The 15,002-nt window shown below is 30.7% G+C and overlaps 1 protein-coding gene across 4 annotated transcripts; it reads right to left on the minus strand.

Moving 5' to 3' along the window:
* Window positions 1–250: 250 nt before the first annotated feature.
* LOC112416494 (protein WVD2-like 1) lies at window positions 251–4,353 on the minus strand. Of its 4 annotated transcripts, none has more exons than XM_024770383.2 (7): window positions 4,098–4,353; window positions 2,761–3,268; window positions 2,150–2,235; window positions 1,835–1,913; window positions 1,632–1,703; window positions 1,232–1,342; window positions 251–851 (listed from the first exon to the last, which is right to left on the minus strand). In XM_024770383.2, exons 2-7 carry the CDS (start codon window positions 3,262–3,264, stop codon window positions 567–569), a joined length of 1,137 nt encoding a protein of 378 aa, XP_024626151.1. In that variant the 5' UTR covers window positions 3,265–3,268; window positions 4,098–4,353; the 3' UTR covers window positions 251–566. The 4 variants fall into 4 exon arrangements, with proteins under 4 accessions (XP_024626151.1, XP_024626150.1, XP_024626149.1 ...); XM_024770382.2 differs by having other exon boundaries at window positions 251–854; window positions 4,098–4,351; XM_024770381.2 differs by having other exon boundaries at window positions 258–851; window positions 1,835–1,916; window positions 4,098–4,349.
* Between the last annotated feature and the right edge of the window lie 10,649 nt (window positions 4,354–15,002).

The raw sequence follows: 15,002 nt of genomic DNA on the forward strand, positions 1-15,002 counted from the left end.
TCAACTTCACTCTTTCTAACAGTTGTATGCTCTTTCATTGCTTTGATTATTTACTTTCTTTTAGCTATGCAAGTATTTCTTTACGATTCATGCATGACACACATTTAGGATAAATTTGATAACTTCGACGTGATATAACTCATTGATGTTTGAATTTGATAGATTTGTCGTCAAACAAAAAATCGCTCCCGTTCTACATTGCAATGACCAAGTATTTTCTGCACATTATTTTCAATTTTCAACAAACACATTTCAGATCTTAGAATAGAAATTTCATATAAATTTCCCTTGCAAAGTCCCGAAGCCATCTGGGGCATTTCAAAGTTTGTACGTACAATTTACATCAATAAACTATTTATATATATAATAAAATGATAATACAATGTGTGCCAATATAACATACAAAACATATACACTTCAAGTTAAAAACAGGCCACTTAAAAATGTCAGTCCAGATGAAAAGAAAATAAGGCCATCCTTCTGCAAGCATCCCATTTGGTGTGACCGGGAAAGTTGAAGGCTATTTTCCTCTCAACTGGAAGTCAGTAATATCTTTGGAAAGCTTATTATTGGACTGATATGTCCGCATTTGTCTGCTCCGTGGCTTTAGGGGGAGAAGCTTTTGTTTCTTTTACCGTTTTAGTCCGTTCTTTGGTTTTACAAGCGCCATTGCTGTTACGTCCCATGCTCAGGTCCTTGTTTTTTTGAGTGACAGGGGTACCAAACCCACTTTTGGGGTTACTGCTAATGCTGTGACGTACTCGAGTGCAAACTTCAGGAGATGAGATGACAGCGTCACCAAGGCTCTTTCTCCGAGATAGTTTTGGTGACTTGGGGCGAGTCAGTGGAAGCTGCTATAAAGGTAAAGGAATGAAGAATTTTAGTTTTGCTAAAAACTAAGATGTTAATAAATTTAGGATTCTGCCTCTTCCATTTGGAAAGGACTAAAACTAACATGAACATCATAAGCCAATGATATGAGGAGTTTCATAAATGCACATACAACTTTGTGAGCAAGAAACAATACTAGATACAGAAAACAATAAGTGCTACAGCCCTTACATCCTACAGTTAAATTTGTATTCCAGACATTGTCAAGCATTCTAATGTTCCTATTATATTGTATTGTATTCCTTTGATCTATTCATGCAAATTCTGAAATTCTCAATGGCAATTTCATGTTCATCCCGAGATTTGGAAAAGACAGGTGGAAAAGGAAAAGACTTGGTACCTTCTTGAGTTCAGTCTTAGGGGGAGGCCCCTCATAATAGAAGCTAGGAACCGGTTTTGCCTTAATGACCAAGCTCTTTCTCAACTGCTTAAGGGCTGCTTCTTCCTCTTCCTACACAGGTTACAATTGCACAAAGATATAGTTATTTAAATCAGTTCAACAAGTAAAATGTAACCTAAGAGGATAAACAGAAAATAACCATGTACGTGGTCTTAAAACTGGACCTTGGCTTAAGCAATTAGATGTTTCTAGAACGAGGAAGAACAAAAAGAAGTAAAAGAGAAATTAAAAGATGTACATCCATATTAGATGTTTCTAGAATGAGGGGCTGAAAAAAGTAAAAAGTTAAAAATTAAAAGTCACACATGGATGTGCACAGGCAACTAAGAGCAAGCAGTACCTTCCGCCTTGCCTCATACTGGAGTCTTTCCTCTTCCAGGGCTCGATTTTTCTCCTCTAACTTCATATAGAACTGGATAGATAAATCAGGGTGACAAGAACAAAAAAGAACATTAGATTTATCTAGTATAATAATAATAATACTTAATAGGAAATACAATCAACCTCAGAATACACACTGTTAAAGGTTAATTAACAAAGTACCTCCTTTCGTTTCTCTGCACGTTCATAGATTCTAAACGTAGGCGCTGTACCTACAGTCACCTTGCGTGTAGATGCAACACTGCTATTTACAGTTAAAGAATAAACGAGAATAACTGCTGTATATTTAAATACATGTAAAAATATAGATGTTTGGAGAGTTAATAATTTTTTTATTATTATTATTAAATTATCAAACTCAGAAAAAACTGTTTGATATTTGGTTTCATTTATGGAAGATTCTAAGGTTTTACCGATATGCCTAAAACTTAGTCTGTTAAAGATAAAACCATCAAAGTGTTCAAGTTTTGAGGATACGAGGAAGCAACCGACCAATTGTCTTCATCATCATGGTGCTTCTTGTCATGTTGTGCGAGCTTCCTTGATGAAAAAGGTGAGTTCGACTGAAAAGTTGAAAAGATTTTTCATTTCAGTAATATAAAATACACTTACCCACTCCCGGACACAAATCACAAAACATGCAATTAAAAAGCAACCTTAGAAACCTTGAGACAAATAAGAAGGCAAGCTAAGTCTTCTACTTCTTCCACATAATTTCTACCACACGAGCAATATTTACAAACAATTTTTATTTTTTTTTGCAGCTAGTTTATTACGGTCGCAGTTTGAAGCACACACACCTCTTAATCAAAAAAAAAGTTTGAATGGTGGCAGGAGGAGGGAAAACAACATATCCTCAGTATGAGAAACATGTATCATGTGAACAAACAAAACAAGTAGATCCCAGTTCTGTCACTAGCTAAAATTTTCACTTCCTCATTTTTCGATTGTTACAGGAAACAACTCAACCTAACAACTTTTATGCAGCACATATGCTAGGACCATTTTGCATACTGGACTCAGTTCTCAGAAGAGCACATACAAATTTAAGTTCATACTTAAAAATTCTAAAGGTTATGACACAATACCTGCGAGTTCTTTGAGGAATTTGGTGAGTGTGTATTGTTAGTATTTGGTGAGTGTGTATTGTTAGCATTTGGTGACAAGTCCTGACCATTTGCAACAGCTTCAGTATCAACAGTCTGCGTGTGGGTGACATGCTTTTCAGTAGCCTGGTCAGATTGCTGGGGAGCAGAGGGGCTTGTATGCTCTTTATCCACAGGAATTGTTATTGCAGTGGGTGAGGTTAATTCTTTATCGCCTTCCATCTTTGGTTCTTCAGATTTCTCATTCTTCTCTTCAGATAAACCAGCATTTAATTTGGTGCTTTTGGTATTCAAAACATCTTTTCTTTCCTGATGTTTCTCGACAAAAGAATTACCTTCAGCAGATTCCTTTATCTCATGATCCATTGCTTGAACCATTTTAGCAATTTTGGGAGAAACACGTATTCTATCGCCAAAACTACCATTTGAAGCTAGACCGTTTGGCTTCTTGTCCATGACTTGTATGCCGGTGACTTCCCTTCCCATAACGCTGCATGGTGTAAATTACAGGGTAGGAAACAAAACAATTAGAGTAAGTGGTTGATGTTGATGAAGAAAAACAACATGCAAAGATGAATTATCTAAGAAGATCAATATGGAAGCATTCTGCAACAACAAGAACATATTTCTTCTACCAGACTAAAATATGATATGCATTATCATATGCGAAAAGCAAACAGATGAAGCAAATAACATGAAGTAGTTAAGAGATATGCATCTCTATACGTATCACAAAGCTCTAGTCTTGACTCTTGACTATTCAATCATACATGAATGGTTGATTGGTTTTATTTATATATAATCATAGCCATTTATTTAGGATTGAAATAACAAAACCAAGCTCTCTGTTGACACAAACATAAGCAAATACAGGATTCTCTAAAATGCTAACACTGTTTCATCAATATTTGTCAACCTAAATCTACAAAGGTAGCAATGAAAAATGAAAAACATGGTGGAGAAAGATATAAAGATTAAAAAGAATATAAAAAGAATCTTCAATAAAACAAATAAGAAGTTGAATAGAATATGGTAAGCAAAACAGCTATTTGACCCTGGAAGCATATCTTCTTGTTGTTGTTGTTGGCTAAAGGGACACCAAAAAGAAGGGTCATTTGTCCCACACCCATATGGGATTAGGACACTAAAAAAAAAAAAAAAAGATCTAGGACCAGCAGGTCAAACACGTGATTCTGGGAATGGAATGAATAATAGCAGAATCATTCGAAATGGAATGATGCATGCAATGCAAATATTAATGGAACATGAGAAAATTAAAGAGAGAGAGAGAGAGAGATCTCGAAAGAGAAGAAACTCACCAGAATCTAGGCTGATGTTGAGCTCCGATCTGACAAGATCTCGCGTTCTTGTGTTTCTCTTGTGTCTAAAAATTAAGATTTATGAATGATAACCCACTAATTTAGGGGAGTTTTTGGGTTTTAATCGAAAAAATGCGTGTGTTCCTTAGTTGGTAAATGGTTATATATAGTGAGCCATCATCCATTTCATTTCATTCTCTATCGGTGGAATTGACGGTGTTAATACGACAATCCCCTTCTTTCAACGGAAGTCAAATGGAAAACAGCTTTTACCCTCAATTTTATGGTACGACCTAAAATCTCCACCATTCAACCATTCTATTCTAACTTCTAACTAAGGAGAGTGTAGGTTGGTCCAATTAGTCATTTTTCTTTATTTTGTAAATACTTTTTTTCTAAAGGATCCAAACACATTGCTTATAAAAATTGCACGCAACTATTCACTTTAAGAGTCTTTTATCTTCTTGTTAGCAAGTAAAAAATTAACACAAAATTTAGAGAATGAAAATAAAAAATATATCTTTACAAACTAGGACTAAGCGCGAGGACCTACGTATTCAACTCAAATCTTATAAGAAGTTGAGTTCAAATTTCAATATCAATATCAATATCAATGTAAATATCTTGTTGATAGAAACTGTAGAAGTACATTAATATTTAAGTTTTTGTACTTTTTTTACCTTGTGATCCCTAGAATTTAATGAATATATAGAATAATGTGAAAATGTCTCCAAAAAAATTAGATTTTTTTGACAAAACATTAATTAAATATGAATTTTTAACCATAAAACATATAAAAATTTATATTTTATTTAATTTGTTAGTCTTTTCTTAACTTTGTAACATAATAACTTTGTAACTCTTTCAAGTCTCTTAGATACCATGTGCTGCAAAGACTTCTTTAATTTGGTTAATATATTTCATATACATCTTATGTTGTAAAGATTTCTTTAGTTTGATTAATATATTTTATTTTGATCTTAAAAAAAAAACAAATATAATCGTAGTGATTTATACACACCACCGGTGTAAACAAAATTATACAAGCATTCAACACAATTCACTAAATATAGATTTATAGAAATATTTTAAAAATAAATATAGTGAAATACAAATATATGTGTAGAAAAATCTATATACAAAATCACAGCTATGGCCCTTGAAAAAAGATCACAGCCATGGATAAAGTTGTTTTTTCTTTTTTTAGCAAAGGAAAAAAAAAAAAAAAAAAAAAAGCTAATGATATGTAAATCCTGCCGAATCCATTGACCTTTTGGTTGCACACAAAGTACAAACCCCACTTCACTGTATGAAACTACTAACTACGAATATGAATAAGGAATTGACGACTATGAGACAACGTGTGGGTTTTGATTTGTTGACTGGGGACAGTTTCAGCTGCTAACGTCGTTACTGAACGGAACTCTTTCAACCAAGGACGTACGTGGACTCCTCCTCCATTCTTCTTTTGCTATCTCAATCTTTTAAAATAACATTCCCGTAAACACAGCTCAGTTGGCGGGGACAATGCATTTATTCACTTTAATTTGATTAATTCTGTAGGGATCGGGGTTCGAACCTCGGACACCTCATTTATTCACTTTAAAATGAATTTCTAGCCACTAGGCTACCTGACAAAAAAAAAAACAATAATACATATTTAATGTTGTTAAAATCAACAACATGTTTTTAAATAAAATTATGTCATTTTAATTATTTGAATGTTTTTATTCTTGCAAAAAATTCATTCATAATCAATATTTTTTTAAATTTAATTTCAATTGGAAACAATCAAAATGAGTTAAAAAATGTATACATACTAGCATTAGACTGACACTTTGTCTCTTTCTATCCGTTCTTTTTTATTTGTGCTAACGTGTGTAAATTATATACAATTTTTTTTATGGATTTTAGATTTTCATTAAAATTAGTTAGATTTTAATTTAAATTATATAAATAGATGTATGTAACGTCTAAACTCTTATCTTTTAATGATATCAAAAATATATCATTATTAATTTGAACAATATATCCTTATTATAATATAATTATAATAAAAAAAAAAAATCTAGCCGAAAATCTCACATTTTTCTTATATATTATTGTTATATATAATAAGTTTTAACGCGAGCCCTTATTTTTATTTCTAAATAATTTCTTTGAATTGAAATCACTAATTAAGTAGTATTATATGCTTGTGAAAAGGTTCATGTGAGCTTAGATCAGTTGACAAAGACAATGTATATAGTATGCAAGGTTTGGAGTTCGAACTCGATAGACACCACCCAAAAAAATATCCTTGTGAAAATTAAGTATCAGGTTTTTAAAAAAGTTTACAAAAATATAAATGTTTGATTTTCTAAATAAAATTAACTTTTAATTCAACAACCGATCATTGTCGAATTTATTTAATGTATGTATACTTTAGTACTAAGAATCACCCTTCTCTCCCTATAAAGTATAAGAGAAATCAAATTAAATCATTGATTACATATGTTCTATAGATATATAAGCTCTGTAAGAAAAAAAATGATGCAAGAAGGAGGAAAAATGCAACCTCAGAATATATACCAGACAAGTTGTGGAGAATCAGGCATTTTCATTGTGCTCATTTTTTATCATCTGCCAGCCTAACATACATACGCGTTTTAAATCATCAAATTTTATTTTATAAGGGTGTGTACCTGGCCAGTCACCTGAATTATACATGGTATCGACATATCATCACAAATTATATTTCTACATTTATTTTGTAACAATTTTTTTTTTTTAATAATATTTTTCTTTCTCTTTATTTAGAACAAAAAACAACAAAGAAAGAGAAAGAGATAAGGAGTGTAAGATCACGATAAAAAATATAAGAGAGAGCTGTCCTAGAATGATTGTGTAAATATCAATTTCTCATATGTTAATGAAATGAATGACGAATTTTCGAATTTAATTTCTACTCACAAACAAGATCATATTTAATAAAGACTAGATACCAATGGTTAACTGTAACATTCGTATATTGTTGTCTTAGAAAAATGAAAGCCATGTAAATTTTAGGAAGGCCAATTCCAAAGATAGAGACGTGACTACCGTATGATTTTACAACTTGGTGTCTCAACTCTCAAACTCATGGCTAACCTATTACACGATTAATTGATAGCTCAACTAATAAATATTTACAAGGATTTTCTTGCTCAACTCATTTTGTATTTAGCTACTAATTTTTTCTGTGTTAACCCTTCAGTTTTATAAAAACTGGATATATTAATACATAATTCAGTCATAATATACATTAACCTCCCTTAAGTTTTAATCAAATATACAAACACACCCCTTTTTGGTTAACCCCGTCAATTTTCCGTTAATTTTTGTTTTTATAATCCATCATTGTTGAATCACCATTAATAGCCAATCGACTCATTGTAAGACTACACCATTTTCTATCAAACAATCTAATCTTTAAATAAGAGAGTTGCGTCGAAAGCTACACAATATTGTAGACTACATCATTTGCCTGAATTACTTCCATTGTAGACTGCATCATTTGCTTGAATTACTTCGATAACATAACACATTAGTATTTATTAAAAAATATAGCTTAACATATTAACACCTATCAATGTGCAGAGCAAGAATCATGGTGAAACAAAATCCATTTTCTTCCCAAATGAAAAAACTTGGAAAAGGAGATGCAAAGTTTGGATGTGTCGTAAAATAAATTTAAGGTTTGGTCTGGACATCACAGAAAAAACAAATAATTTAAAGTATGAATACAAAAGACTTAGTACACAGAAACTATCACAATTTCTTAGTTTTGTTTCTTTGAAAAGACATGAGGATTTTTTATATTTTGTTAAAACATTAGTTTCCTTTTTCTCGCTAACGGCAGGTTAACTCACCGTCAAACAAGGGGAAGTAAGTGTTAAATTAAAATATATAGGGGGTGTGAGTGACATTTTAAATGACCTCAGGGGAGGTCAATGTAATTATCCCTATAAATAAAGTTTGGTAAAAATTGTTTTACTCGGTAATATTTTGAGTTATATCAAACGATTCGTCTTTCGTGGAGTTCGTTGATCAACTGAATCCAATCACTTTGTAAGTAATTGGTGATTATGTTTAACATAACAAAGTACATGAAATTGTTGCACGACAAATAGTAGATGTTAATGAAAATAATGCAATTAAAAAAAGGTTAATAGTGCTTTAACCTCCTGTAATATAAGACACTTTTGATTTTACCTCCTGTAAAATATTATTTTTAGATTATATCCTTGTAAAATAAAGATTCTTCATGATTGCCCCCTGACCCCTATGACTCATCAGAATCTCTTGCATGGCTCTCATGTGGATATATTTTTTATTTTTCATTATTTTTTTGAATGTCACGCGTAAAAAACATATTACACTTCATTTATAAGTAAAAAAATTAAAAATCTGAAAATTAATTTTTAAAAATAAAAAAAAAAATCAGATTATATTTTCTAATATAATAAAAAACTCTGGAACTTAATTTTCAAAATAAAAAAAAAAAACAAAAATTGGAAAGTATATTTCGAAAACTATAAAAATAAATTCAAAATTAAAATAAGTTCAATTTTTTTCTTAAATAAAAAAGTTTGGTTTACTTTTTCTAAAAAAATAAAAATTCAGGAAAATAAGAAAAGTTTATATTTTTATTTTTATAAAAAAAAAATTGTAACAAAAATTAAATATTCTGGTAAAATAAATATTTTTTTCTAAATAAAAATTTTATTTTTTCTAAAAAAATACAATTATGGAAAATAAATAAGTTTTTAAATAAAAATATATATTATTCCATAATTTTTATATTGAAATCATTTTTTTTAAAAAAGAAAAATTCTGGAAAAAAATTATTAAATTTTTTTTTTAAGACATTTCCAGAATTTTTATATTGAAATGAAATCTGAACTTTTTTTAATTTCAATTTTTTTTTTCTAATTTACGAAATATATTTTCTAATTTTTTTTATTTTGAAAATTAAGTTCCAAATTTTTTTATTTTTTGAGAAAAAAAAATCTGAACTTTTTATTTTGAAAATTAATTTTTTCGATTTTTTTAAATTTTCAAAAATTAATTTTCAGATTTTTAAATTTTTTGTGTTTTTTTAATTAAATATGATGTGTTAAATGAATTATACATGTGGCCAATGAAAAAAATAAAATAAAATATCTACATCAGCGTCATGTAAGAGATTTTGTTGAGTCATATGGATCAGGAGGCAATCCTGAAGAATCTTTATTTTACAAGTACGGAATCTAAAAAAAAATATTTTACACAGGGTAAAACAAAAAATGCTGTAACACACTAATAACCCTTAAAAAAAACTATCAGTTTAATCACAAAAAGTTTTGGAATTTTGTCAAAAACAGAAGGTACTGGATCCCACATATCAGCTTGCAAGATTGATCTTTGCAAGGTTGCTACCCATCAGTTCATTAAGCTTTATTTAGGTTTGCGGGTATGAATGTTCTTCTTCGCTTCGTTATGGATTATCATCACTAAGAAAATGACTAATCACTCCCAAAAAGACTATGTGTTGGGTCCATTCACATTGCTCCACGGGATTTGAACATTAGAATGAACCAAAGATTATCATGGCCTACAACTTCCCCACGCGTGCAAAATGAATATACACATTTAAGGATCCTAAATTTAAAAAATATTCTTTAAAAAAATTAAATGTTACAAATTTTAATGTATTGATTACACAATTTTTTATAAAAGTTTACTATTAATGGTTCTTCGTTAACATCCCCCATATCTTAATAGGGAAATTATCAAGTATCAATATAGTGCGACATAAGTTACCGATGCGAATGGAAAAATATATCAAAAAAGACGTCTTAATCCTTTGACTAGATTTCAATCACCTTAAAAATCTCTATAGTTGTACGCTTGTACTCATGATACTTAATTTTTTTCAAGGAAAATGTTAACTAGTATCCTAAGAATATTAATATAGAAATTATTCATTGAAAATTGATGAAAAATGAAATGTTTAACTTTATAAAAGTCAAAAAGTTGTTGTTTTTAATGAAAATTTTCTATTTTTGACATCTTAATCATTGTCCTTAGGATACTAGTTAGTAAAACCCTTTTTTTAACCATTATCTTTAGGGCACTAGTTAACAAAAACATTTTTTTAATTATGTATCATCAAAGCTAATCAAATTTAATTAAGGTGTTGAATACAATGTCTCTGCTCTTGAATAAATGAAGTTGTTAAAAAGATAATCACAACACGATGTTGGGGACATTGCTTTGTTAATGTTCAATATACATCAAGGAAAATGAAACATATAGGGACCATTGATCATTCCCTTTCTTCTCTTTGTTGGTCTCTTTAATTTTGGAATACAAACTCCATTATTCATGTTGGTGTGTGGATTACTAAACTAATGGTTCTTCTTTTAGCTACGACCAGCCACACGTGTGCTTTACAATCCCTGTTAATGCAAAAAGCATAAACAAATGCAACACGTGCATCAACAGTGTACATCAATAATTCACAATTTTTTTGGTTGAGTGAAAGAAACAAAAGTGATTCATAATTGACATGTCATGTGTGTTACTGTTGCATTGGTTTTTAAAAGATCCAAACTAACATTTCTATTCCTAAACACCTTTTTCTTTTTTTGTTTCGTTCAAATCTGATTTTTATTTTGGTATCTAGGATCACTGTGTATACACAAGTCGACGTCATAAATGATTTTATTTAAGGATTTTTATGCTAATTATAAAAATTATTGTGTTTCTTTTTTTAAGGATTAAAATTGTATAAAATTAAATATTGGTTTTACGATAAAAAAAAAAAAAAACAAATTCATTGTTTCAGAAAAAGGAAAAAAAAAACTCCATTTTCTTGAAAGTACGTGTGTAACACGATAAACATAGCGAGAAAAAGACAATATACCAGTAATCGTCAACAAAATATATATAGAAAAAAGTTGTTGATAATCAAGCATACTCTTAATTTTCATAAAATGGTTGTATGAGTTTTTTCGTGCAAGTTAATTAAAATTTGTTTAATCCTTAGAAAAAAATAAAATTTGTTTAATGGACTGATTCAACTGATGATGTGATTTGGGATGAATATTTTTTGAACCATATCATGTTATTGTTTAACGTGTTACTCCACCGCCACTTTTAGACCATTTCATCTGTCCTTTTTAAAAAATAAAATTATTAACCTTTTTTTTCATTTTTAAGAAATATTGATCAATTTTCAAATGCATTAGAGGTCAAATTTCATTTGTGTATTATGAGTGAATATTAAAAATAAATAAGTTGATGTAATCAATATATAATGATTAATATAAGAGTATTCGTAAAATAATTATTACAGAGATATTCCTTGATCTTGGTGATTTACATGTTTTGTTTATTATAAAAATGATTGAAATTGGGAGTGTCATTTTAACAAAATAGGGAACAAAGTATACTAGGTTATGTTATTTTTTTAGTGAAAAGGAGTTGTGATAAAGAGTTCGCATTATCCCCGTGAGCTTAGCTCAGTTGGTAGGGATATTGCATATTATATGTAGGGGCTGGGGTTCGAACCCCAGACACTCCACTTCTCCACAATTTAATTGTGTAAGCTCTGGCCACTAGGCTACTTGACCAAAAAAAAAAAAAAAAAGAGTTCGCATTCAATCAATTAGTATGTTTTTTTGGCCTAATTAATTTGTCTCTCATTTAAAAATTAATGATGAAGGTTTTTATGATTTTTTAAACCATACTAACATAAACAGGGAACGAAATTTGATCGATGAGTATATGTTTACTCAGGACAATATTGCAATTTTATAAGTTTTGGTTGAAAAATCAAAATAAATTAAAGCATAGATTGGGTGGAAGAATTTTTGAACCACGTCACGTCATTGTTTTGTGGTCTTTGACGAATAAGGAGATCCATGGAGATCATTTTTGTAGGCCTCGTTATTCGTCTCATCATGTTTTGAAACTCATTCGAGAATATCGTAAAGCAAACAATGCTAATAGAATTGATATGACGTTACTTTGTGAATTTGTTCTACTTTGTTGGAAGCCTCCTTTATAGGGTTTTGTTAAGTTGAATATGAATGGATCCTATATGACGAAGCATGTGAAAAGATGCTTGAATGGTTGTGAATGGTTGGATGGCGCTTTGCTAGAGGTGCTGGCATGTGTAGTGCCTATATGACGAAGCTTTGAAAAGTGGTTGAATGTTTGAGGTATGAGAAGGTTATGATTCAAATTTGTTGAATTGGGATTCTTTAGCGGCTATTAGTGTTCTTTCTAACAATGTGAATGAGTCTCACGGGCAGTGGCGGATCCTGAGTAAATTTGTTGGGGGTGTCAAACCATCATGAAATATATGTAAATCAGTTTCAAGAAATAGATAAAAATAATCACTTGCCGTTGTGGTTTAAATTTGTTTGAAAACACAACGTGGGCATGAGTGTCGAACTCGCAACCGATGGGGGGACTATAAGACTAGCTTACCGATGCGACAACTGAAAACTTACCAAAATAATATGCCTAGTATGGTATATATTGAAAACACAGGGATGCCATGGCACCCATGGGTCTCTCCTAAGATCCGCCACTGTCCACGGGTAGGTATTTGGTTGTGAAGGTTCGTAGGTCGCTTGAGTTGGAGTGAGACCTAGCAATGCTTCACTCCTATAATAAGCTAGTCGGTGTGTTGATGCTTTATCAAATTTTAGATACTCTTGAACGTCGATATTGTTTATTACAAGACTTTTCCGACTCAAATCTCTTTTTAAATTTATGTTGATGTTAGACAATTTACCGTCCCTATTAAATTTATTTGTAGTTTTTTTTTTTTTCCAAGCACGGAACTTCTATATAATAAAAAATAAAATAATTTTTTTTACATGACATGTTATAACCACGATCCTATTTTTGACAAATTTTGACAACTTTCTTTGCATCGTATTTTTAAAGGGCAAATTTTATGGTACACCCATTATATTTGAGTGTACCGGTACACTCACTCTTTAAATTCATAGTTAAATGAATTGTTTTTTGAAAAAAAAATATTATTTTTTTATCATTTATAATTATAATAACTAAGTCTTATTCATCAAAAGTGTCAATAAAATAATTTTTTATTTTTTAAATTTTTATCACTCATAATTGAGAACATTAATTATTTTTTACGATAATATGTAAAAAAAGTTATTATGATTCTTATAAACAATTGAATGATATTTTTTCTTATGAAATATTGTTCTATAAAATATAAATATTGACAATTAGCTATTTACTACATAAAAAACGATCGTTCATTTATAAAATTAAGAAGCATGAGTATTGGTACATCTCATTTTGTGAGTGTACCGTAGAAGTTCCCTCCTTAAAGCAATAAAATATTATTATTTTCTCTTTCTTTTGTTTTGTTTCTTTACATTTCCGTTTGCTTTCTCTACCAAAAATTCAGATGAAAAAAAAAATTGCAGATCAATTTTCTTCTCCTTATTTCCTTTCTCACCATCTTCACCGAGCCTTAACATAGCACTACCACCGCTTCTCCACCCCTCAGTTCAATCCAAACCACCGCTGACGACGACGGTGACGACGACATTAAGGAAATCTGTGCGACGACGACGGTGATTAGGAAGAACGACACCGCCTATTAGGAAAGAACGACGCTGGTGATTATGAATTGTGCAAAAATTGTTTGGGCATTTAGCTTGATTGAAAATTCGATTGTGAAGAAGAGAATAGGTCTATATCTAATTCTTGTGATTGGTTCAAAAAGGAGTTAAAATACATGATGCAAGGACCCGTATATGATGTTTGGATGGTTTTGTATTTTAGAGCTTACTGTGTTGTTGCTGCTGATATGGCTACTGATGCAGAAGTTTCTGTTATGAAAAGTATAAGAATTCTAAGATTCTTTTTTACTATTTTGGTAATCATGATTCTGTTATGCTGCAAAAATATCTATGAGCAACTTCTTGATGAGCTTTAACTGCTGCACTTTTTGTTGACAGGCTGAACTCATTGAAACAGATATTGAACAGGTGGTTAAATGTCTTAGAAATCAAATTTAAGTTTCAGAAGTTTCCGTTTCTTTTGTTAGCAGGAAAAGGAATTTAGCAGCTCAACCCTAGTTGGTGTAGCTTCCTCTGTTGGTAGTAAATCTTGGGTGGGAAATGTCCCTTACCAAGTTGTTTTTACTGTCAAAAAAATAAAATAGAAGACAATTGATAACAAATATCAAATGGAAGAATGACTTGGTTAATTTGATTGAACATAAAAAAACATATTCTAATGATATGCCTTTCTATGTTAACATAATTCCTAACATCTTTTTCACAAAATGCTACATTTTTATAACCTCCCGCGTCTCTAACAATAGTCTGAAAAGTCTTGTTGATCCTCACGCCCGCTTCATCATTGATTTGGATTGCATGCATGTTCATATTTTTGTTTGCCTTGAATAACCTTGACTTAGTGGGGCTAATTGTGTGAGAGTGGTTAGGTTCAAACTTTTGTAATATACCATAATTCATCTTTTCCCAACTTAGCAGTAATCTTTGCAGGACAGCTTTTCACTTTAGTCGGAAGTGTCTTCAATGTACATGGTACTCCCGACACACGATGTCCTTCTCTTGAGCAAGATAGCATGAAGTACTTGAGATTCCCATCCTCTCCTTTCTTTGATGTTCTAATCTTCCAATCAAAACCCTTTTTAGAAGCATATTCTTTATAAAATGATTTCACCTCCTATATAGATGAAAAGGACGTCCCTGATGAAGGCTCGCAACTTGCTTGTTCACCACTAAAGCTATCAACTCCATTAGCTTCACCATCACAAATATCAAAATTGTTTGGACTATCCATAAACTTTCAATAATGAGTGCTAACCAAATCTGCACA

Source organism: Medicago truncatula, chromosome 7 (genome assembly GCF_003473485.1).
Source record: "Medicago truncatula cultivar Jemalong A17 chromosome 7, MtrunA17r5.0-ANR, whole genome shotgun sequence".
Classification (NCBI taxonomy): Eukaryota; Viridiplantae; Streptophyta; class Magnoliopsida; order Fabales; family Fabaceae; genus Medicago; species Medicago truncatula.